Below are 26519 nucleotides of genomic sequence, written 5' to 3' on the forward strand. Positions count from 1 at the left end.
GCAGCATCAAAGTCACTGCTCTACTTCACAAAAAGCTCGTTTTCTGCGCTTTTTTGTGAGAATCCAGTATTTTCGGTGAAACCAGGCAATGTTCTACTGCTGATTACTGCAGCTAAAAACAAACTTGTTTTCCTGGTGACAGAAGAGAGTCTACTTTCTTTTGGTCATGTCAGTGCTTATATCTCTAAAATGGCTGCCAATATGGAGAACGCTGCTTTGAAAACGGCTGGCAAAGAATGAGTTAATGATCCAGTCCATGAATTGGTTTTATGGACCAAACCACCCACACACACACACACACACACACACACACATTCACGTTGTCAACTCTAATTTGTGTTTGCTCTCGTCGATTTCTTTGAAGGAAGAGTTATTTTGGGAGGAAGGAGACAAAAGAGATGGTCCACTAGCTAATTTATTCGAACGAGTCATGCGATGACACATTTGGAAAACAGTGTGCTTAGTGGTTAGCATGTCTGCTTAACAGTCAAGATTTTCTGCGTTTGAATCTCAGCTCAAGCCTGTCCATCCTCGCATGGGTTTTTGTTAGGTTCATTGAAGGTTACATTGCCCGTAGGCATTGTGAATGTGAGTCTATATGTGTCCTGCAATTGGCTGCCAACCATTCCAGTCAGTTCGAATAGGCTCCAGCTCACCCATGACCCTGGTGAGGATAAGCGCCATAGAAAATTGATGGATGAGGGTATTTTTAAAGGGACGCCAACTGTTTTACTATCAATCTCAAGATGTTACAGCAGTCGATGGACAGGGTGGGCGAGTGGGATTGAGTTTTACTCCCAAGGGCCCTTATCAGTGAATCTGCCCAGAGGGGTGCTGGGTAATGGAGTCAAAGGTTGCCCAGAGGTTGAAAAGATGATAAAAAAGGAGTAATCCACACCCAGCCCCTCCTTCCTTCACTATCTAGTTTCACTGTTTAGCACCAATGGAAGTGTCCACACCCTAAGATTTGTAATGGTGCTGCCTGTCTGCTCATCATCCCGGAAATAGTCTGGTATTTTTCTTCTTCCTTTAACAGTTGAGCCTTAACAGTGGTCTGCACTCTACTCAGTGACATGCTAGTTATATATTGTTGCCATCAGGTGGAAACCTCTTGTTCAAATATGGTCCATTTAAAAACAATAATAATCAAAATTATAAACTATAAAGATACTATTGGTCTGTCCCCGTATCAAGTTATTTTTATGCATTATTAATCATTTTTAAGTGTTGAAAATAGCTTGAGAGCAAATCTATTAACTCTCTTAAACTCTGTAGTGTAAAACTCTGCCTCTTCCCTCACTCTGGAGCAGTGCAGCATTATGTCATCTCAAGTTTGAAAGTGCACGTTTTAAGACAATGAGTGAAAATATTTAGGTTGGCTTCATCTGAGCAAATTGTTAAAATTGGATTGCTGTACTGCTTCGATGTAGATAGAAGTGGTCAGCCACAAAGGTATGTGCATGCAGATACAATTCTGCCCATTAAACTGCTTAGTCAGCTTAATAGTTGCATCGCTCATGGCTCGAAGATCTTTCAGAAAGAGTTTGGAGAGATGTTACCACACTCATTTGCTTTTGTTAAGTATTAAAGGCTTTTTGTCTGGTCTGGAGTTCCGCATGAGCGCAGACTTGACATCTGGCACTGGTGACAGCGTGATGAATTATGTTTTTTTGTGTATAAAAGTAGCAATTGAATATCATTTGGTGTTGTGCACAATGGTATAGGATAGCAACACAAAAAGGCATTATACCAACTTCAATGTTGCAGTGTTTGGTAACTCAAGCTAGATGGTATTGGATTCCCCCCCCCCCCCCCCCCTGAAAAGTAATGATTTTGGAGAGGAAGGATTCCTCCCAACAGCAATATGCTCATTAATATATTTGCTTATGAAAACACAATATGGGATGTATTTACATATGTGAGCTTTCAGCACCGACTTGAATGACCTTCACAGCAGCCTAATGAGGGTATGAAGATACCTTCAGCAGGACCGTGTGATGGCGGGAAGGCAGATTAGGCGTGCACACCGCTCCCTGGGGAGTGTGGGGGTTAAATGCTAAACAGCCAAAACGGCCCTCGGTGCTTCCTGCCTTTTTGATCTTGGACCTTTTTAAATGGAAAATAGCTGCAATCAGTTCGTTTGAATAAAAAGTGCCTTTGGAAACAATTGGATGCAGTATTTTCAAACATTTATTGTTGTTTGTTTTACCAATACAAAGGCCAAACATAGAGTGTGTCTCAGAAACGCTTTACTGGAATTCAATGGACCCAGTCCAGTATAGCAGGAAAGCACACAAAACACCATAAAAATACTTCAACATCATATTTCAATCAACCATAGAAAACGAGAAGAGGGAAACAATATTTACATGAATATGTGGTCAAATTGAAGCATTATTAGCCAGACACATTCAGTGTTTGGCAACCTTCCCCCTCATGCATTTTTCACGTCGCCGCATTAATACGCATCCTTATCGGAACCAGTGCGGCACAATAGCATACTATTGCACGAGCCCATAATTCATAATTCATGGGGGTGGAAAAGATGGCATGCGTCACGTGTCCAGTGGGGGAAAAAAATAAATAAATACTTCAGCTTTGATTTGCTCACGGGGAATCTATTGAATCTCTTTGTTTACCGCCACATTCTTTGTTCATGTGTGCACAACACAGTTTTGTTTTCCAATATATTCTTTTTATGTTTTCCCATATATGCAAACACAAACATCAAAAGTGCCATAAAAATGAACGTGGTGACCACAACAATTAGTAGAAATGTCTCAGTAGCATTGGATGCAGGTTTGCTAGAATACACTGCCAGCACCGACGCCTGCGTTTTGATCATCCCGTCAACATGGAATAGTTGGGTGGGGGATGCGCAGCAACCTGTTCAAATTCAATCATTGTATGCGGTGATGATAATGTAGGTCAGCCATCGAACTAACAATTTTGGCTCAAGCATGTGACTGCAAAACAACTTTTGTTGTTCTGCTCCGTTTGGCCGCCGAATTGGACGCCTTGGTGATTTATTGTGTCTGCAGCTTGATAAACCGCAGCACTAATCTGCAAGCTTGTGAAGAAAATGAGACAGTCGTGATGTGCTTGAGCAGAAAAGCCGCCCAGAGAACCAGTAAGAAGAAGAGTGGAGAGTTTATATACACACCACCAGTTTGCAGGCTCTTGGGAGGTTCTGCAGGCAGTGGGGTTCCCACTGTAGGCTCAAGTGGTTAAACATCAGAGGGACGAGACATCAGCCATGAGGACTCCAGTCTTTCCTTCTCTAAACAACAGCTGTGTTTGCTGCCCTCTAGGACAGAGAACAAGGCAGTGCAGGCACAGCAAAGGGTGTGTGTCGGGGAGGACGACAGGGTTGGTTGGTGGAGGTAGAGAAATGAGGGAAGGGGAGGATGGTCAGCAGGTTCCGGAACACCGCTACTCGTCACAGCCCAGGAGCTCCATACGCAGGGTGATGCGCTCGTGCCACTCCCACGGCAAGATGCGCACGAAGCGGGCGAAGAGCGGCGGCTCAAACAGGTTCTTTTTGTGGACGTTGTTGTCGCTGTTGCCGGGAAAGATCTAAACAAATCGGGGGAATAAAAATAACTTCAATATCCACCAAAAGTACTTCAATAATGAACTTGTTTCTCTCAATAATAATAATTCAAATTTGAATAATGTTTTTCCTAATACTCAAACTTTTCATTCACAAACTTAGTGTGACTCTGAGCCAGTTTAGCTGACTACAAAGCTGTATGCACCAAGCAATGACTTATTGTGTTGTACGAGTTGAAACATGGATACACAAGTTAATTGTATACTGCCATCTAGTGGAACAGCATTTAATTGTTCCATCTTCCCTCAGACACAGATGACATTCCGCCTTGGTGAAAGCTGATCCCACCTCCAAAGATGTAATTTGTCAACTTTCTACACCAATTCTGTACCGGTGTTATTTATACAGACCAGCAAACAAAATGCGGAAACATTTGATTTTGAATTCCAAAGAGTACCGTGATGAACTTAATTAACTGGACTATATTGGTGACATAGGACCTTGTCATTCTTTGTGGTCTCGTCCTGCACTATGCTCCAGGACCGCCCGTCGTCACTGTGAGCCACTTTGAAGGCTGAGACGAACTGGACAGTGCCGAAGTCTTTGGCTCCCTGCGTGATGATTCCTGTGAGCTTTTTGGGAGATTCCAGGTCCACCTGAGCACATGAAAGACTTCTTTAAAAACGTACAGCACCAGGGAAAAAAACAGCTGGCAAATGCATTTACACGCTGTTTTTAAATAGAAGCACAGATCCTTGTGTAAAAACTCTGAAAAAGGCAATGTCAAGTCTGGGATGTCTCCTCCTACCTGCAGCCACTCTGATTTACTATTGGTGGCAGCGGTCCAGGCGTTGGTCTTGCCCTGTTTGTCCAGGCGGGCGTAGTGAGGGTGCCATGTGAAGGCCTCGATGCCCCACGTGCGGAAAGTGCTGGAGGCCGTGATCTGCTGGTCTGACACTAGCCGGGACTTCATGCCCATGGGCTCTGAGCAACCTGAAGCATTTGAGTACACTGTGAAATTGAGGCCCAGTCCCAGATGGAGCGTGGAATGACAGCAAGAGAGGGGGGAGAAAAAAAAACAAAAAAACAAACGGCGTGATGGACAGGAAGCGGCGCAGGCCAGCGGGTGATGTTAAGCAGCAGCAAACAGATGATGATGCGAAGGCTGAGAAGAGCAGATGTGAAGCCTACAGCATGCAAGTTGTGTCACGGATGTACACGTGAATGAATCATCTAGTCACTAGCAGCAGGCGGTCTCATCTGGAACAGTGTACAATGTCCCAACTTTTATCAAGCCAAGCCAATACTTGACGAGAAAAATCTCACATCAGACCACTCAACAGAAATGTCACATTTAAGAGCATTTACTTGTTCGGCCTCTCACAATATGTTGCTGGCAGAGATTGATGAACAAAAGATACATTGTTTGTAATTAAAAAAAAAACATTTTCAGACCAATTTAGTGAAATGGCACAGCGTTTGGGTATCACTGATTTTGAAAGGCAGTACGACAACTTGGTGTTCAATTAACAGCCAAATAGCCAGATGGGGCTGTCTTAATTCCGACTGGATGTTTAGTAAATGTTCTGCTCTCCTGGCGATGCAAACATATTACTGGCGCATCATTGCTTTTCTAATATTGCCTTTGATTTTCTTACAGAAAATGTTCAATACTTGGTGAACGTGACTGGCTGAGATAAAAAGCCCCCTGCCCTGAATAGAAACACATTTGTTTGTTTGCTTGTGTTCAGATCCATTGATTCAAGGTCCTGCTCTTAAAAAGAAGGGGAAGATTTGCAGCATTTCCTCAGCTGTTGGCCTCCTTTATAATTAAATACAGGTTTCAATGAATTGCCGGTTGTGCTGTCCATGTGAATGAAAAAAAGTTGTTGCGCCTCAAAATTGATTTCCGTATTTTCACGACCATAGGGCGCACCGTATTAAAAGGCGCAGTCTCAGTTACGGGCTCTATTTCTGTATTTAACACATACATAAGGCGCACCGTATTATTGGGTGTAGGCATGGTAAAACATACGCTAACTTAAAACATACGGTAGCATGCATGCACGCTAAAACAATGTTTTTAAAAAGGCACCGGGAGCAAAACTGAGTTCGGTTGTACTTTATTGAAGTATTTAACAATGTACTCAAGTTATTTTTTTAATCAAGACTCATCCACAAATCCATCAAAGTCCCAATGTTCTGTATCCGAAATGAACAGCTGGGCAAGTTCTCAATCAAACACGCCAGGTTCGAGTCAGTCTCGTTGCCGTGCGAAAGCTCGAAGAACAGTGCAAGCAGACACGTTAGCCCAGCATCCACAATCCATTCACAAATTGTGGCGCAAGTCGCCCGGCGCTGCCTCCTAGTCTTAGTAAAGCTGTGTTCGCCATCTGTCATCCATCACTTCCACGCTGCTCGCAACTTCACTTTGAACGCCCTGTTTACATCGATGTCCAGTGGTTCCTCAAGCCTCCCGGAATGATGGCAAGCCCAGAGTTATTCATTGCTCATTAATCCATTGCTCGAGTTTGTCTTCCAACCCGGGCCACCTCGCCTTATTTCCGCATTTTGTTTATCTTTTTTTTCCCGCAAAAACTCAGCTTCGTCTTCTTGACTTGGTGAAGCTCGTTTTCCTGCTTCCTCCACTTGCGAACCATGCATTCGTTGATCTTAAATTCTCTCGCGGCTGCTCGGGGGTCCTTAGCCAAACCGATGTTTTGCACACCCCGGAAATTCTCCCAGTCAGTAAAGCGGTGAAAATTTAGAATAAAAAAATTAAAAAAAAACAGCGCTATATACCTACTGGGGGTGTGGCTTTAGCATCCTACTTCACGCACCCTTCCCCTGTCCTCAGCCACGTCCGCTTTTCCTCTGCGTAAGCAACGTGCCGGCAGGAAATGCAAAAAAAAAAAAAAAAAAAAAAAAGACAAAAGTTGAGCGACGCACTCATCGCACAACATCCTTTATAGATGTTGGAACTCTGTGCACACATAAGGCGTGCCGCATAAGGCGGCCCGTCCATTTTGGAGAAAATTTAAGACTTAAGTGCGCCTTATGGTCATGAAAATACGGTACTTAACATGACTACATGTACTCAAATAGTGGCCATCCCTCAAATAAAGACCGCTAGTCACGTGTAAACGAGAAAATATCTATAAAATAAAAATAATCCAAATAGATGTCCTCTTAAATTAAATGTAAAAAAGTGTTATCGTCTCAGTTCAAAGACTGAACATACTTAATACGCTATATTGCCAAAAGCATTTTGAGAGCCCTTGCCCAACTTTATAAATGCGCTCCAGGAAAAATAGTCATAAATTCACATAAACGCACTCCGAAACCTTGTGGAAAGCCTTTCCAGAAGAGTTTAAAATGTTATAATTGCAGAGGGGGGACCAATGTCACATTAAACCCTGTGGATTAAGAATGGGATGACACTTAAATTCCCATCTGTGTCAAGGCAGGGGAGCGAAAAATCTTTGCAATACAGTGTACATTAAATGGTTAACTACGGAGCCTACGTGGACAGCATTGCTAACCAAAACAGCAGCATCTACTGAGGACTCATCTCTCAGGTTAATTAAAGTTTACTGTACGAGTTTCTTAAGTAGAATTAAAAAATGATCTAAGTTTTGTGGAGATGCCATCTTTTAACTGCAATTAGCATTGCTGTGTTTGCGTCACAAAGTTGCGTGCGTCTTTGTTTACTGCGCCGCACATCTACCCGACTAATTACATCTGCCTAGTCTCCCTCTGTTCTTGCAGTTTCTTCACAAGTCCTTTTTATTTTGTTTTAAATGCCACTTTCACATAAATTGTAATGTACTCTAATTGTGTAAAATTATTCAATAGAGTGTTATACAACTAAGGCCTACTCCGTAATAGACTCACAGCCAAGGCCGTTTGCATGATCTTCCCAATGCTTTCTTGGGTTTTCTCCAGGTTCTCCGCTTTCGCCCACATTCCAAAAGTACGCACATTAGGCTCGAAGACTAAACTGTCCAATGTCCATAGGTGTGAATGCTTGTTTATATATGCCTTGCAATTGTCTGCCGACCTATCCAGTGTGTAAGTCAGCTGAGATGGGCTCAAACTCATCTGCCACCCAAATGAAAAGGCCTGTAAAACATCCATTGTCCGTACCGCTTCATCCTCAAGGGTCGCGGGCGTGCTGGAGTCTATCCCAGCTATCTTCGGGCGAGAGGCGCGGTACACCCCGAACCGGTCGCCAGCCAATCGCATGTAAACAAACAACCATTCGCGCACACATTCACACCTACGGGGAATTTAGAGTCTCCAATACATGTTTTTGGGATGTGGGAGGAAAACCGCAGTGAAACCGCAAACTCCACACAAGCGGAGCTGGGATTTGAATCCCAGTCCTCAAAACTGTGAGACAGATGTGCTAACCAGTTGTCCGCCGTGCTGCCGGCCTGTAGAAAAGTGATTCTCAAAGTTGGTAAGTGGGCTCCCTCTAGTGGTACGTGAAATAATCACTACCCAAGTACAATTCAGCTGTGTTTAACTTAATTGCAATACAGTTGCATTTATTCTCCAAGTAATTTTTATTTTTAAAGATTAGGTAATTTATTATTTTTTTTTTTAATTTAACTTATGTGCAGTACATTTCAAAAAAAAGTTTGCAAACCGCTGCTACAGAAAAGAGATGGAATAGCCTTGGCGTGGGCATTTGATTGCTGGTATTCGCAAAGTTTTTCTGAGAATTTGATTCTTTGTATTCACGCAATAAAAAGTTAAGTTGCCCAATTGGAGCGTGTTCCTTTTAGATACTGCTCCTTTTTCCACCAGCAGAAATCAAGCGGTCATGCACAAGTCAAGGAGAAAGTATCGGGAGTATAGAACAGACACAGATGTGCTAGTTGACCTGGAAAGGTCCAGCTGGGACATGAGGAATGTCCCAGGAACAAGCAGCGGCGAGATGAACACACACACACACAAAAAAAAAACACTTTAAGTGAGCAGGATGCTGCATATTCACACGAAAATGTGTGAACCATTACCACTCGCGCTATTTATGTTGCAACATATGATCATGTGCTTTTGAGTCATACGATAAGGCAGACAGTCTCGCAACTCCTGATTGCAAAGTGATATCCTCTTCTGGCCTACTCAATTATCATCAAACGAAAGAGCAAAGATCCCACCTGGAGGTTGGAAAGCTAATACATCAGCTCACAGTGTGCGCACGCGCGTGTGTATGTGTGTGTGTGTGTGTGTGTTTACCATTGAGCTCACACCCCACCAGCTCCAGGCGCAGGGTGCAGGCTTTGCGGCACACCACCGGGATGATGCGGATGTACTGAGCGATGATTGGCGGATCAAACACGTTGGTCTTTGTGCCGTCATTGTCAACGTTTGCAGAAAATATCTAAGGAAAGCAAAAGCAATTGTGCAAATCGTGCCCCACTAGTGGTGACATTACATTAAAATACTGTGGAAAATTGACATTGTATATGAATACAAACTTGTTTACTAAAGATTAAAGTCTCACCATGTAACTCCCCAATCGCTATTCGCATTGACAGTAACGAATGACTAGCAAATCACCATCGAATCGTTAACTCCTCCTCTTTGTACTACTCCGAAATAAAGACATTGTCTAGCAAATGAAAAATCCAAATTGATTTGAAATCCACCCATCCCTCCTCCTCTTGATATGATCTCTGGTGGGAGGAGCTAACATGTAAACAGGAGTGAGGATCGAGGTCCAAGGAAGTTGGAAATATTGACATGAGATGTGGAAAAATAGTTGCTAGAAGGGGTCAGAAAAGTCACTCTGTTGAGAACACCGAGTCGCCCTGGCATCATCGCGGAGTGACTTGAACCAGTGTGACAAGGGAATATTAAGTTTGCTGTAATTCTTTTTCCTTTGTGCATTTTGACCAAATAATGTTAGACTTATTAAAACACCAACAACGGGTGGGGGGGGGAAACGTCTCCTTCAAATATCACTACGTTAAACCGAAAGTGCCGAATGGCTCTGGTGATGTGTCCCCTCACTTGGTCCTTCCTCTGGTCCTCGGTCCTGTACACCGTGTACGTCTTGCCGTCCAGGCTGGTGGCCACTTTGAAGGCCTTGACGTACTCTGCGGCTCCCACGCGACTGGCGCCCTGCGTCACGATGCCAGTGAAGCGCATCTTCCTCTGCAGATTCACCTGAAATAGTATGTAGGTTTGTCTCTTTGTGACATGTAGCTAAAGGTTTACCAGACTGTTACAGACAAATGCAGCTCAAGACTCCCCAGAACATAAACACAACATTGAAGAGATAGTCGGCATCTCTACGTAACATTAAGATGAACTAATGTACTTGAATTTAATACAGCTGAACTGTACTAAACAAAAGGTCCTTTATTTCTGTAGTGGCTTTCAAAAAGTGGAACTACAGAGTCTCTAAATGCATACTTTTAAGAAGGCCAAGTGCTACCAATTTTTTTATTTATAAATTTTTGTATTTTTAATTTTTTTGTGTAGTATTTTTCTTGATTTCTTGACGGTTAATTGTAAGTTTTCAATAGCTGCAAGGTATAGTCAAAATATTTTACTGTGGGGAGTGGACCAGAATTTTACTTTTCTACATGAACTACTGAAATCAAGTTTTTCACGATATTTTAATTTATTGAAACGCGCCTGTATTTCTGAAAATGCATTGCAGGAGATAACAGACGACGACACCCAGCAAAACGAGTACTTTATCCAAGATCAGTTAAACAGTCTGACCTCCAGCCATGGGTTCCTGTCGTGGGGGGCGGGGCTCCAGGCGTTTACCAGGCCTTTGTTATTGAGGCGCGCCAACTCGGGGCCCCAGCGCTGCAGGCGCAGGAAGGTGTAACGGACGGACGAGACGGAGATCTGGGACTCAGCGATACCTCCACCCTCCATGCCGAGCAGAGAAATGCAGCCTGTGGTGGGTTGACAGAAGCCGATCACTTGTTGATAACTTGTCTTGTGATTAAAGCTTCAAGGCAGACTTTAAATGAGTTTTTGGGGTGAACAGCTCAGCAGTTACGGTATAAAAAAATACCATTTTTTTACCCCGTGTTGCAGATTGATTTCCAAATTGTGCATTTCATTTTAACCATAGGAAGTAATGTGAATTTGTTACAGGCTCAAAGTGTCACCATCTGAAAGTCTTTATTAACTGTACAGACGTTAACATTTTTAACATTCATGAGTGTCATACAGGTATAAAATATCTACTGGATAAAATTGAAGTTTAATTGTATCGTTCTTTCTGTACAGAGGACCCAGGCACTTTAAGTTCAATTTCACAATGCGCAGCTTTTCCATCAGTTATCCTTCTGTAGACAAAGGTTCACACGTTGACAGTGTTGACCAAATTTGAGCATGTTTGATGGGACTATTACTGAGTAGCCTACATGGAAGCTCAGTTTGCTTGCTAAAATCTCAGGAAGTGGCTTGACATGGCCCTCGGAATCACGCGCACTTACGCAGCTGGCAGTGTTTGCCCACGTAAGGGGAAACACAGTGGCATTTGAAATCCCCCTCTAGGTCCCTACAGCTGCCTCCGTTCTGGCATGGTTGGCCGGCGCAATCGTTCACGTCTGCGGGAGAAAGATAAAACACATTAACATCACGACAAACGATTGGACAGTGTTGGCAGATCACTAGTTAGGAGGAGGTTAGTAGATGGCATGCCAACTAGACTGCAGCTGTAGTAGAGGAGAATAATCAGGCATGCGTTTTATTATATGACTGAGGATTCAAAACACTACTGACTGTGATTTCTAAGTGGAAAATGTGTCAATGCGCTGGAGGGGTTGTGTGGTTTTCTGATTCATATCCAGCACACACCCTTAAATGTCTGTGGGGGGGGGGGGGGGGGGGGGAGAGAGACAAAACTGGAGACACAGCACTGCATTTTTTTTGTAAATAAGAAACAGGAGAATCATGCCAGCAGAGTTCATGTTTGCACCTGCTTGTAACACCACTGGGTGGCGCCACTGCAAAAGAAAATGGTGCAAATTCAGCAGAATGCCACATCTTTCACCAGTCAGAGCCTCCAGTGTGACTAAAGTGGCTTGAAAACAAGCATATCAACAACTTCAACCTTGGGATGACCACATTGTCACACTTTTTCCACACAAAACGCTGTATTTGTCCCATGCAAACAAATGTGTCTGTATCTTGCCAACCATGTAGCATCACCACAAATAGCTCTTGTCTAAAATTCCTACACATTCAGAGGGAAAAGTAGTTATTTTGGAAGAGAGTCACTGTAAACTGTGGACGACTCATTTGGCTTCATAACACTAAACTTACAATTTACATTTAAGTGTAGACATTTCAGCACTACCTATGATCAGAATATGCTGGGATGTTCAACTATATTTGCATGGATTTTGAACACAGTCCAGGTTACCATTTATTTGGCCTGCAAGATAAATAAAATAAGCAGTGTGTAAATTAAGCAGTGTGTAAAATTCCCCCCCCCCACACACACACTAATCCATTTATAACCTGAGGAAGGAGAAGCAAAAGACCTCCTTGCACAGGTAAGAAGAGCAGATGCATGAGACAACAGTTTACAACTGAGTTTACCATGCCAAGTGCGCCAAATGCAACCACATCCATCCATCGTCTGTACCGCTTATCCTCATTAGGGTCGCGGGCGTGGTGGAGCCTATCCCAGCTATCCTCGGGTGGGAGGCGGGGTACACCCTGAACTGGTCGCCTGCCAATAGCAGGGGCCATAAACAAACAACCGTTCACATTCAGACCTACAGGAAACCTACTAAGCATGTTTTTGGGATGCGGGAGGAAACCGTAGTGCCCGGAGAAAACCCACCCTGTCACAGGGAAAACATGCAAACGCCAAACAGGCATGATTTGAACCCCGTTCCTCTGAACTGTGAGGCAGATGCGCTAACCAGTAATCCACCATGCCGCCGGCGCCAGCTTAATTGAAAGTCATGGTGAGAGCCAAAACGCCAACCAAAGAATATAATGTATACATACACACCAAATTGAAAAACCCATTTATACAGTAGACGGGTTTATTTAGACCAACAACAACAACAAAATTTCAGACAAAACTTTTTTTGTAGGTGACATTGCCATCTACTGGCCTGGCATGTATATTACAGCATTTTCAAACTTCACATTTCAACCAACATTTTGACAATATTGTAGTTTTTCCTGGAAAGAAAAAAAAAAAAAGTGATTTTCATTCCAGTAAGTGCAGAGGTAGACACGCATACACATTCACTTAATTGCTGGTATGTTTTTTTTTTAAAGTAATACGCTTTCAGCATACAAATAAATCTATTCACTAAAAAGACTAGTGTGAGTAATATTGTCATTAAGCATAAAACAAACGAATCATTGAAGCTTTTAACTTTGCCCGTTTACCGATAACGTTCTGTTTTTCCATACTGTACAGTTACTGCTATAACTGTATAGAACCAACCAACCATTCCTGGTTCTTCCTCTCACAAACAACAGAACAGGAAAATTATACATCTCTAATCAAAATGCCCACTGTTGCTATGGTAGAGCAACCAAGAAGGGGGTGGTGGGAGCTCGAGGCAATATGGAACAAAGATCAAACCCCACCACGGTTATTGAATCAAAGCTTAAAAGGTTTCCAGATGTGAAATGCAGTATTTGGAACAGTCATTAAGTTTATATACAGCTAGCTCTGTCAAGAAGTTTAAAAATAGTTTTTAAGAACCACTTAGGAGGCAAAATAGAGACATGCAAATATGATTGATAGATGAACGAACTCACATATAGCCACGAGGTGGTGATCAAGCACCAGCCCTTTTGCCCTAAACCAAAAAAAGAAAAAAAAAAAAAAAAAAAAGGGGCTGTTTTTGCTGCAGCCCATTTTTTTCTTCATTGAATATTTATTTTAAAAAAAATATATTTTTTTTTTTAAATGAAAAAAAAAAAAGAAAACCTCTATTACCCAGTGTTTTGAAATCTGATGAGCATTTGAGTCCTTGGGAGAATTGTACATATGGTCCCACCTTGCCCCCAGCCGCCTTCCGAGGGTTTTCATTTAAAAGACACTTACTCAAACTAGACCACAGCCACTGCCTCAATCTAGAAACACTTAGCAAAAAAATAAATAAACCAAAGAAGCCTTAAAACTCATCATTAATTGGTTAAGACAATCTTGCATCTCGAGGCTGCAGGTAAGAAAATGTGGATGCGTTTGAACCTCCATACATTACATGGAAGTGCCCTAAAGGCTTTTCCCCCCCCCCCCACATTTGGCAGCGACAAGTGCTGCCTTAAAAGAGTCTGATGAGAGGGCACACTTAATTCACAGTTTCGCCTCCATGTTCAATTTTCTTCACCCAGCAACAGAAGCGCCGATGGCTACTACTTTCTATTGACTATGAGTGCAAGTGATCCAGATATTAATGGCACTCTATTTTCAGTTAGTTATATTCCAAAATATGGCAGTTTCTCCATCTTTTCCTATCATTTTTGGATGCCCCTCCACCCCCAATCACAATTAATTTGCATTGTGCTTATGCCTGTTTGTGTGTTACTTAAACGAGACGTTGCGAGCTGTCAATGGGTCGATACACTATGCCCAACCATGACACGCGCGCGTTTGTGTGAGACATACAAAACAGGTGGCAGCTCCCATCAGCCCACACACAGAGAAATTAAATGCCACTAAACTGTCACAACACAATGTGGAGCTGAGACGGACAAAGGAGGGCCCAAACCCACCCCCCGGCCATTAATGCCCCCCTTCCAGTATCCTGATGACCTTAACAAGGTACCATAAAACATCCCTTGTAGTGTTGAGAGTCATTACCTCCACCAAGGTAGCAGTTTCCTTCCCATTGTTATGTTGGTTAGCTGGGGTATATGAAAAATGCCAGATGTCCACAAAAACCTTTTAACCACATTAATATTGTCCAGACCGGGGGTCTACAACTTTCAGTTCCAGACGTGTATGTGAATTTGGAAAATAAATGAGTAATTAATTTGTTTTTAAAATGTAATTCTAAATTTGAAGATTATGGTGCTTTAGTAACAAAAAAATAAAAATGTCACTCAAGATAGGAGTCACACACGCCAATGTGAGAGACATGGCGCCAAAATGTATTGAGCCATTCGACCCCCAGTAGGTAAACCCAAAATAATTTTCTGAAGAAAACAGAACGTTAAATGGTATGAGCAACATGAACTATATTAAAAACAAACATTGCTCATATAGCCTCACAGATGACACCTTACAATCATGTGTGAAAATGAAGGGAACGTCTACAGCCCTGATGTGCCCACGCTGTACGGCAATGTTCAGGAGGAAAATTCACCAATAATAAATATTTCAATTGTCTGTTATTTTGCAGAAACTTTTGAATTTAAGTTGACAGCTAGCTGCATGCGCCACATGCAATAAAACGATGACAGAACACAGAAGCAGACAGCATTTTTGGTTGACTGCAGGTGGATTAAAGTTTGGCTTTAATTTCATGAATACCAGGAGGAATCAAATTTACTTTTATTTAAAAATAAGCATCAACCTATCACCCCCCACAAAGAGTTCAAAATGTTTTTGTCACATTGAAAAATAAAATGTGTTCTCTGTAGCAGTTCATGGATTTCATAGATACACCACCATACATTTCTTTTTTGTTTGTTTTAATATATATTTACACTTAGTTTAAAAAAAATAAAATACATTATCCTCACTTTATATGTCAAAAGGGTTTTGTGGCTCCTAGTGCTATGTTTTCTGTGAGAGTAGGTCCAAATGGCTCTGAGTACCGGTATTTAAGGTTGCCGACCCTCGATCGAGACTGCATTTTTGAGTACTTTCCACTGAAAAACAAAACAGGGGTTTCTATTCAAAAATAAGAACATTAAGTTACCCCAGCCTTTTGAACGGTAGTATGGAGTGGTACCTCACCTTACGAGTTTGAGATACAAGCCATTGCTTGGCTGATTTTTTTTTTTTTTTGTCTAGAGCAAAAGTTTTAGTTATAAGCACAAAATGGCAGCTGCGAACTTCACATTCACAGTTTGGCAGATAGTGAACAAGTAAAAAAAATAATAATAAAAAGGTGATTCAAGCTATTTAAGTTTATAAAACAAAGAATGAATCATTGTGTATATAAACCACATAACTTTGCCTAGCTTAATGCAAACACAATGCAAAACTAGCATTAATATCAAGGCATTATAACCCTTAAAGTAACAGTTATTTGAACAAACTGTGCAGCAGCACAGGTCAACAGACAATCACAGGCATATATTCTTTATCCACTGTGAAAAACGACTATTACTGCTGCAGCTTACTGAATAGTTTAGACCATCTTTGTTGTGTAGACATGTACGTATCAATGTGTTAAACAGCCCCTTAATGGAAAAGGCACGCACACCAGAAGGAGCTGGACAATGAATGCATGAAAAAGTAAAAGAATTAATGGCATTTCCATTTATTTCAATGGGTAAGAAGATTTGAGATGAAAGTGTTTTGCATTATGGGCATGGTCACAGAACAAATTAAAGGTTTATCTAAACGCACCTCTGTATACACACTGTTTTTGTTGGGGAAGAGAGGTTGACAACAATTTTATCCCTAAACTCTGTCTTCTGATGCAGCAATTTCGCAGGAAAGAGGGTTCCCTTCTATTGTACTGGAAACAAAAACAAGGAGAGATGCAGCTGAGCATGCGCATGTGTGTGCAAGCAGAGAGTTGATATAGATACTAAAGACTCAAGGAGAGAACACGCGCATATACACAAACACACACACACACACTTCTCATCAGGGCTCATTGCTACTGTTACCTGTTCTTGAGCTTAAATCTGCCCCATAGGCACCTAAAAGGATAAAGGTAAATATGATCAGACACAACAAGTCCCATTTGGCTCCACGTGTTCCTTCACTGTTATTTTCCAGGATGTTACGCAAGCAAACCGTGGCCATCTGCCTCTGTGTATGTGTGTCTACAAGACATTCAAAGGAGCACCCTGAATGAAGCACCCATAAGGCTGGCAACTGTGTGAAGGGCGGCTGACGCTTACGCCAGCTGTCACTTGCCAGGTGAACAAGACAAACGTAACAACTCAAAAGACTTGTATTTTGGAAATTATTTGCATAGGAATGGGTAATGACAGTCCTCATCTTATTTTGTCAATTTGATTCCTCTAGAGTGGGATTTAATACTGATACAATGTTACTAAAGAAATGAGCAGGACACACAAACTCACTGTTCTGACAGTGGACACCCTCAAATCCCAGCTGACACTTGCAGACATACTCGCTGAAGACGTCGCCGCGGCGGGAGTGGCCCGTCGCTGCGCAAATGCCGTCGTTCTTGCACGGGTTGGGGTTACAAGGACCTTGCAGAAGAGAAGGTAAGGGGAGTTTAATAAAGGGAATTAAAGTAAATGTGAACATTTGTGATTGTTTGTCAAGAAACTAGTCAATACGACAACTTGCCTATTGTAATAATTAGGGTTGCAAGTGGGTGCATTTCCATTAAATCTCCAAAAAGGAGTCATTCAATTTCTAGAAGAAGTTAACGAATTTTAACAATATTCAAAATTGAAAGGATGAATGAATAAATAACTTTTTGTTTTGTCATAAGCAAGCATCCATGCACAATAATATAATTTAATCAATTTCTAGTAATACATTTGTAACAGAACAAGTTTTAAATATTTCATTGAACAATTCTTTCATTGAAGAACAAAAACACTAAATGTTGAGTTTAACATTACTATCCATTGAATTAACCAAAGTGCACAGCTCCCTCCAAAAACACCAACAAATTCCCATTATGCTATGCTGCAAAAATATATTCCCCCAACTAGATTTCATTTCTTTATTAAGCGACAACCTTCAATTGTGCGAATTCCTGGTCAATTCCCATGGCCCAGAATTTTGAAACCCCTAGTCATAATAAGATCAAATCTGTATCGAAAATTATCTTTATAAAGACTACAAATGTTCATGTAACAAATGAGGGAAACAAAATATTACAAAAATCACTCCAGAAGTAACTATAAATTTAGGGGCTTGTGTGCGCGCGTGCGTGATTCACCAGTCTCTGTGTCATTGCACGTTTCTCCTGTGAAGCCATCAGGGCAAATGCAAATGAATGGCGCTCCTCCTCTGGTCACACAGGTTCCACCATTAGAGCAAATATTCACCTTACAGAGCTCACCTACACAGAGAGAGAGAGAGAGAGAGAAGGGGTGTCAACACAAGCCCATTTCACACTGCCTGATAAAGCTGTTTATTTCAGCCTGGGGCACACTTGTGCAATAATGCAGTCTCATCTGCGACACCCATGAGGCGAATGGATTAGCTTGGCAAAGGAGAAGCGCTCACTAACACAGATTTATGAATATTTGAGAGTAATAGGCCTTTTGTATACATACAGAAAAAGTCTACATATTTGAGCTCAGCCCATTAATTTTTTTATTTTTAAATAAAATCAAGACACCCGTCTTATGTAGTCAAGGGTGTCATATTGGCAGCAACCAGCAAAGGGCGCAATCTGTCACGTGACCAACGCAGAAAACGAGATCGCCGACTTCCTGTGTATGTTACACTAACGAGCACAACTATGTTTGATGACATGATTGTTTGAAGCCGAACTTGCCAAAATTTTGTTTTCTTTACGGCTGGTGTCTTCAGAAAAAAGTTAAATACATGGATATAATTTATTTATACAAATATGATATGCTATATGTAAACACGAACCAAGCCTAAAAATTGACTATTGTCATCTTTGGTGGCTCTGTGGGGACAGTTGCATTTAAAAATAAAGACAAAACAAAAAAATTAAATAAATAAAAATTAAGACCTTTAAGGTTCCCAGGGGTGCTACAGCACAGTCCCCTTAACCACTCACCTGAGTTAGGAGGAAGTGCTTTTACCTCTTTTGCAGCGTGTGGAAGCAGGTTGCGCATATCCTGAATTAGCGAAGCTCCTAGCTAGTTTGTTGACTCAAAGAAAAGAAGAAAGCAAACGATGTGGGAACTTTTTTTATTTTATGTAATGCAATATAGTATTTATAGACAAATATAGTCAAGTTCCCAGGTTAAACTATTGCTACTGCATTCCCTCAACTTTGGAGCGGTTTCTTTCAGTGGGTGTCAGCAAGTTTCTTTTTTCCACATCTTGTGATGTTCTTCGAAGAACCAAACCGCTGCAAGTTGGACGCGATGGCATGGACAGCTGAGTAATTTCAACCACAGTGTAAACTACAACACAAAGACTGGACGTTTCCACGCTCCCCCAATGTGACAATCTGGCAGCTCTCCACACTCGTGGTTAAAAAAAAAGCAGCACGTGAATGGGGGAAACCTGGCAACCACGGGGTATCTAGCAGCTTACAAAATGAATAGGGGAACAATAGCTGTATTCAAAAAGGTACAAATTCAGTACAGTGAAACATCCCAAGTTAAACACAATAGGCTGACTTTCAAGTTGTTCCAATTACCCCCCCAATGAATTCATTTGCTCCCAGGTCAGAAGCATAAAAATGTACAGTTAATGTTTTATAACATAACATACAAGTGCAAAATAGAAGTTAACTAATAAAACCACTGTACAATTAATTTTTTATACTAATCCCTGGAGGGGAAATTCAAGAAAAACACCGCTGCTGCTACAGTGAAAAATCTGGTGCAAAAAAGAGAAATTTACCCCGCCCCCTCCCAGTGCTCACGCTGCCCACTTGCCAATGGTGAATTGAAACAGAATGTGGTGATGAGAGTATGGCCCACATATAGCTACGCTGTTGACTCAAAATCACCCGCGTCAAAAGTTAAAGTGAGTGCGCTCATCCTGGCCTGTGTGACCCCCACACCTCCACACTTAGTAATGCTTCAATCTCCTGTCCAGCCGCTAATGGCTAAGCAGGCGCCAAATTGAAGCATATTACCCTGGTGTACATTTGAGGTGTCGATGGTTAATGTGTGCTGGAATTCACATTAGTTCCCACAGGTAGCTAGCAGCCATCTTCATCAATGCACACGTCGCTAATCCCAGTTTGGTTGCTGGCTCGGCCCAGGGCCATAGCTAGTCCTTTGGGGGTCCAAGGCAAACAACGGTACAGAGTCAGACTCACTTTTGGCATTTGCACACAATAATACATGTTAGGGAATACAGGCAAATTGTAACAGCAAAGTAGACTACACTGACTATTAGTAGCTGAACTGGGAGAGAAGCAGACTTTCAGCTTCACTTTTGACTGCACACGACACGTATTCAAGGACTGCCACCAGTACAGGGGAAAGAAAACGAGCTAAACCCATCAATAACACAAAGATTCCTTGCTCATGGACACTTCAACAGTAGCCAAGAAGCAGACTAGCATCTCTACAACAACTCGTTGCCATTTTCACATTTTGTCCCCAGTGGGACCTGAACAGTGACCCTCTGTTCCAAAGCCCAAATCCTTACAGGCGATAATAAAACCAAGATAAAATTACACCCGACAGACACAAAATGGACCACAACATCAAGAATAAAAATTTGTCATTGGTTTGCTAGATGCTACTTATGTTAGCATCTGCTTGGTAAAATTTGAGTGCAAAATCTTTACTGAGCAGTCACTGTCAGATAAAACTTCCTATGTTATGGTTCTTTGCTAGCACTGGTAGCATATAAAGAAAAATATTTCATTTTCTGTCCAGAAAATTTCAGTTTAACTCAAATTTATTCCACACTTTGAACATTCCACACTATATAGAAGTGTATGTGGGGGCTTCATACAATATGACAAGAAAGGATAAGGCCAAGTTAACCATTGCAATTTAGATGATTGTTATTGAGGGTGGACCACAAGTGTGAAATTGATGGTTTTGAGCTCCAGTGTCACCAAAACATACTAAAAATGAGCCACGGCCTTGTTTTCTTACAGATTTTGCCACCTCACCTCAAAGAACGCATTTATTTTTGGAAACCCACAGTAAAGTTTCATAGACATCATTCTTGGGCCAGTTTCAGAATGTCGTCACTTTGTCTGGGTTGTATACACCGGGCCAACGACAAAGAGAGATAATCTAATTACATAGGCTGTAATTAGAAGTGCTAAATGCAGCCCACAATTTTAACCTTATAAATACATTTTAAAAAAAGGTGCAGTCAACAACATGGGTAGATTTAATTTTAATCCAATTAGACATTGAGAGCCAGACAAGGCTACTTAAGGGAATGAAGTGTGCTTCCAACTGGAGTTTTGTGTTTATTGGTGCCGTGACCTTCGTATCTGTAAGGGGTCTTGAGCAACTGGCCATGTTGTCCATTTATAATAAGGAAGGAACAAGCCTCCCTTCATTCCCTCAGGAAATCCTACTGCTGAATAGCAAGTGGCAAAGTTGAACAAATAAGTCTAATAAAAGCCGTATGGAGCTATCTGACGCATCAGTCAAGGCGGTCGGCCATGTGACGGCGGTGAAACCACAAAAGCCTCCCGGAAAATCCCAGTTGTGATGCCAGCACTGGGATAAGCGTGTCAAAGTAAACAAGGTAGACAAGATAGGAGGAGAAATACTTTTCCTATCTTGCCCTTGAATAGTGAGATTTCAGTGCTGTGCTCATGAGGCCAAACAAAAAGCAAAAGTACTACTGTATGTTAACTGAGGTTTTTCCCCAGCTTCTTTGACTTTCAACCATAGAGGCTTTACCCAGCATTATTCCTTCAAAGTGCTCAGATGGACATTTTAACTGTAAATTGGAGGGGGGGAAATTGTAGTTTCGGGCGTTTGCGTCAGTCGCTTTGGAATCTGCATAATGGGACTCCAAGTGAAAGTTCCTAAAAATAGTAGCATTCACAGTTTCCATAAACGGTAAAATCACATGCATGGTAAGTGCCAAGTCTGGCCCTAGTAGATTTCCCCAGCATTCATTACAATGCTACTCCATCCTGTTGAGTCTAGGGCTGAACGATTAATCAAATATTTTGAATAAATCAATTACAATAGAAGGGTTAAAGCAAAATCTCTGCCTAAAGCCCTAGAAGCTTCGCAGAGAACTCTTTTCCACATAGACTAATGTTACTGCAGCTGTAAGCACCACTGTATATAGCTTCATTGGCATAACAGCACAATTGCTTGTCATTTTTAACTTACTGTCACAATATCAAAAACACCAATGTGCTTGCTAAAAAGATTTTTCTCTGTAGACAGGTCATGGTAATCCACTAAGGTTGAATCGAGGCAACTGGACTCTTGTTCGCTGAATTTGTTGTTTTCCAAAAACATTCAAAAATGACTTTGGGCAATTATACTAGTAGGCTAACGATTTGTAAATAAATCCGTGCCTGTGGTTTCAATATCTACAAGAACGTCATCTACAGTAACTACTTCCTGTTTTCAACGCCTTTATCTGTTTCACAATCACATCATTCTCTCATCCTCCGATGGACTTTAGCCCAGCAGGATTGTTTGTGCAGTAGAAGTTTGACATTTAGATGGAGATTTCCACTTGAGATTATTAGAACTTTGTCAACTTTAATAGCACTACTTCGGTGGGTTAAAATTTTTATTTTATCTTTTTAAATAAAGTACAAATCCTGAAATGTCATCAGCCAGGCCTGCAGCATTACATATTGTGGTTAGAACAACCTCACCAAGTGCCTCGGTTGATTCGAATCGCAGTGACAGATTGGAAAGTCATGAGAGGTTGTGCTTGGCAGAACAATTCATTCCCACGGGGCACTGTGCTGTACCGTCCTCGCTCCCAGTGAGTCATGGTCTAGGCCTCGCCCTGACACAGAGGGTCTAACCTGATTTTGAAAAACCTAATCCTGAAGGAATGAGGACAGAAATGGCCAGTCATGTGATACTGAGGAAGAAGACCACATGGACAATAGTCTTGGGACACTAGGCCTAAAGGGAGTGAAAACGGGAGGATCATCTGGAGTGGGTCAAAAGGTATAAGAGCTTTCACTCTTCAGAGAAAGAAAGTGAAAAGTGACTGACTGCCACCATCAGAAAACCTTTAACTGCACAGGGGAGGGCAGATATTGCAGACTTTTTAGTTTCTATTAAAACTAGCCTTTTGGAGAACGTGTTTGTTTTATCGCTTATCAAAAAGCTGGTCAGAAAACTCCAAATTATCATAAAACAGTATAACTTCATTATTTCTCAGCATATCTCCTCAACCCTTTCGTTTTGTTTGCTACTCAGGGAACCCCTTCTCCGATTGGCTGACAAGTTTCAGTTAAAATTTCAATAACCTTGTATGGGCCGAAATTCCGAGGGGTTCTCGACGCATCAAAATTACCATGATGCTTCAAACTGTGTCATTTGTCCCAAGAACTTGACTTAAATAGCACAAAAAGAATATTATTCATAAGAACAGTGTAGGCAGAATAATACATTTTAGTTTAGTAATTTTTATTTTTTTTCCCCCTGAATTTGTTAGAGGATTTTAGCAGCATTTGAAGTGGTAATGCCATGTTTTTTTTTTCTCCCCCAAGTCTCCAAAGATGGCAGCCGCTTGTCACATTGCTTCATGAAGTAGACGCAGGGCCACAAACTGATGCAGGAGTCAGGATCTGCATAACCCCCCTGACCTCGAATTGGACATATGCTTGAGCAACTCTGGGAAGCACAAGTCTCACAAGTGTTGCAGTTTGAACTCCAAGTTTGGCGCGGGCGACTCTGGACGTTCCACTGTACAGTATTGTACTAGCTTTGAACACAAAGGTTGTGCCCAGACTGCGCCGTCATGCACACACTTGCGTGTGCGCTCGGGAGCCTGGCAGGGAGTGTGGGAACACTACTCTTCTTCAAAAAAAGGTGGGAACGTGTCCCGCACAATCAGTCCTGCCTCTGCCAAAAATGCGCAAGCAGGAGTAAACGCCAATAAGAGGACATGGCAGAGAGCCTCAAGTAACCCCAGCCTGTCTATTAGCAGGCTCAGCAGGGCTCCAGCTGCAGGTGAGCTTTGTGTAATCTGCAAGCACTGCACAGCCATCTGCTGCATCGCTTAAAATAAAAAAGAAATAAAAAAACAACACGGGAGCCAGCTGCTAAAAATACACGAGCGTCACGCATCGTCAACACGACAAGCGCTCAAGTACAGTCACTGAATGCAAGCGAGCCATAACGAGTTTATCAATTTTGACACATTTTACATATTTCCCTGCTGCAAATGTATTCTTTTTGTAGCAAGGATCATTTTTGCTATGCTGAGAGATTAGTTGCGTGTAAAATATTCAGCATGGCAGATTGGAAAATGGGTTGCCAGATATTTATAAGCCTAAATTAGATATTCCATTTTCCAATGAAACATTGATTAAGGAAGCTATTTTAAATTCAAATGTGGTGGTGGAGTGATCCATGAGGTCTTGTGGAGAGAGAGGAATGACCCAACAAGAAAATCATCTTCCACCTCCCTCACCTCATCAGTTCGATAACCCACTTAGGTAAACTACAGTCCCGGTCGGTTACGCGACACAGACACAGTAAACATTCTGCACCTGGCAGGGGCCACAACAAAGCTCTCTAACGAAGACAGTTGGACACGTTCCAGTGAGCGTTGGAGGTTCACTGACATGTCTGCGTTGGCTGGAGCCTGAAAAGTGACTCAATGCCGAGGTCAGCCAGTGGGGCCACACCTATATGCCTTGTCGCTAAGCGCTGTCAGGGACAAACATGTTTGGATTGGCATTCTTAAAGCAAAATGCAATAGATTCTGTTCTCTTTCTCCACAGGAAAATACCCTGCAGTCTATTAATCTGTTACAGGCTCAAAGTGTCACCATCTAAAACCTTTAGGCAATGTTTGAATTAACATTTTATCATTCTAAACAAAACAAAAACAAAAAAACAAAAAAAAACAAAAAACACTCCCAGGGTCTTAAGAACAAGCCAGAGCAATAACAAATGCCATTTTTGAGCCGCAGCCTATCCCAGCCGATTTTGGGTGAGAGGCAGGGCAACACCCAGTCAATTGACAACCATTCACTCCTATGGACAATTTAGAGTCTTCAATTAACCTAACGTACATGATTCTGGAATGTGGGAGGAAGCTGGAGTACCCAGAGAAGGAAAAAGGGAGACAAGATTCAAGTTCCCAACTTCTGAACCGTGAGAAAGACTGCACTTGTTTGTTTACATTCAAACTTCAGCTTGCAGCCATCACAGGTGAAATAAAGTCCAGACTTGCTAACCACTATTTCACTGTGCTGCATCAGTTTTATATTTCCTATTCATTAAATCTCTTCCTGTTTGAACAAAATATAAGCATGTTTGTTCTGGATACTCACTGAGATCAAGTCTCCAAATTTGCTGACGACAATGGTTTGAACGCCGGAGGGCAGTTTAAGCATTTAACAATATGATGTCATAATAATAATAATAGTGATAAACTGGAAAACATGAATTCATCCTGAGGCCAGCTGCATGTGTTAACATGTTCGGGGTATCTTTAAGCACTCCTCTGGACAGGAAAAGTCAATTGCACTTAAAATTATTGTGAAAGTTGAATTCCACACTAACATGTATCCGTTTTTCCCTTTCTGCCGTGACCAAGTTGGTGTGTGTGTGAGAGAGACTGGGAAAAAGGAAGCCGGGGAGGAAAAGAACCAGGCCATTTGAATCCATCGGCCTACATGTGTTTGATGCATTCAAAGGCCACAAAGCTAGACGCCAATGGCATGACGTTGACACCAGGACAAGGATAATGGCTAATCATGTGACTCGGAAGGGGCCACAATACACGTCCGCTGCCTTTGGGTTGAGAGTCTAACACCATACACTGAAATATAAGCCAAAACATACGACGTTAGTTTTTATTTATTTAGGTTTTTTTTTTTATTTAAGACTAAATTAGTTGCTTGGTGTTCCTTTTTGCGGGCCAAATAAAAATGTCCCTTAAATTTCGCATGCCCATTGGACGTTGACACGGCCGTCGCTTGGAGTTTAGCACAAAAGAGTTGAATTAGCAGTGTAATTTGAGCCAAAAAGTAGCATTACGTTATCACAAACGCCGAGCGATAGCGCAAAACAAAATGACGGTGACGAGTCAGCGAGCGGTGAGGCGGCTGTACTTACCGTTCACCCCGGGTAAGAGTCGAGCCGTGAAAAGTTGCAGCAAAAACAACAATAGCGCCTGCTCCTTCATTTCCGCTATAATATCAGGCTGCTATGAGAGACGCTGGGTGGTTGTAATTCGTTCACTTGAGTGGTAAAAAGAACAGAGAGAGTCTTGCTGTTGAAACACACTGAAGCTCGCGCCTGTGAACTCCCAGGCACAAGGCTTATATAGAGCGGGACACGTGCGTATCAGCGGTCAGCCAATCACGAGCCTCCCTTTACATGATAGCCACACCCCCAAAGCGCCTCTCCACTGTTGATGGGGAAAAGACAGAATAATGTATGTACACTATAGTACAATATCAACGTTTTCATGAGATGCATCACAGTAGTTACATCTTATATGTATAGATACAGTATGTAAATATAATCGTCTTGATTTTTGATTTTATTTCATCATTATTATGTGTCGGTTATATTATTTATTATTTTATTTAAAACATATCCATCCATCCATCCATTTTCTGAGCCGCTTCTCCTCACTAGGGTCGCGGGCGTGTTGGAGCCTAACCCAGCTACCATCGGGCAGGAGGCGGGGTACACCCTGAACTGGTTGCCAATCGCAGGGAACATACAAACAAACAACCATTCGCACTCACATTCACACCTACGGACAATTTTGAGTCTCCAATTCATGCATGTTTTGGGGATGTGGGAGGAAACCGGAGTGCCCGGAGAAAACCCACGCAGGCACGGAGAGAACAGGCAAACTCCACACAGGCGGGGGCGGGGATTGAACCCCGGTCCTTACAACTGTGAGGCAGACGATGTAACCAGTCGTCCACCGTGCCACCAGATTTTCTGATAAAGATGAGAATTAATTGTTAATCTATCACAGCAAGTCACCCAGGCCCTGAAGTAGTACGCAGCTCCAGACCATATAT

General features: G+C 42.0%; 1 protein-coding gene across 4 annotated transcripts; it reads right to left on the bottom strand.

Moving 5' to 3' along the window:
• Positions 1 to 2172: 2172 nt before the first annotated feature.
• Positions 2173 to 25790, bottom strand: mfge8b (milk fat globule EGF and factor V/VIII domain containing b). Of its 4 annotated transcripts, none has more exons than XM_061773367.1 (11): positions 25594 to 25790; positions 17620 to 17742; positions 16784 to 16915; positions 16361 to 16393; positions 11029 to 11142; positions 10298 to 10479; positions 9578 to 9733; positions 8801 to 8945; positions 4362 to 4546; positions 4054 to 4209; positions 2173 to 3576 (listed from the first exon to the last, which is right to left on the bottom strand). In XM_061773367.1, exons 1-11 carry the CDS (start codon positions 25661 to 25663, stop codon positions 3433 to 3435), a joined length of 1440 nt encoding a protein of 479 aa, XP_061629351.1. In that variant the 5' UTR covers positions 25664 to 25790; the 3' UTR covers positions 2173 to 3432. The 4 variants fall into 4 exon arrangements, with proteins under 4 accessions (XP_061629351.1, XP_061629350.1, XP_061629352.1 ...); XM_061773366.1 differs by having other exon boundaries at positions 4362 to 4564; XM_061773368.1 differs by lacking the exon at positions 16361 to 16393 and having other exon boundaries at positions 4362 to 4564.
• Positions 25791 to 26519: the final 729 nt, after the last annotated feature.

This window comes from Phyllopteryx taeniolatus, chromosome 5, assembly GCF_024500385.1.
Source record: "Phyllopteryx taeniolatus isolate TA_2022b chromosome 5, UOR_Ptae_1.2, whole genome shotgun sequence".
NCBI classification, from domain to species: Eukaryota; Metazoa; Chordata; class Actinopteri; order Syngnathiformes; family Syngnathidae; genus Phyllopteryx; species Phyllopteryx taeniolatus.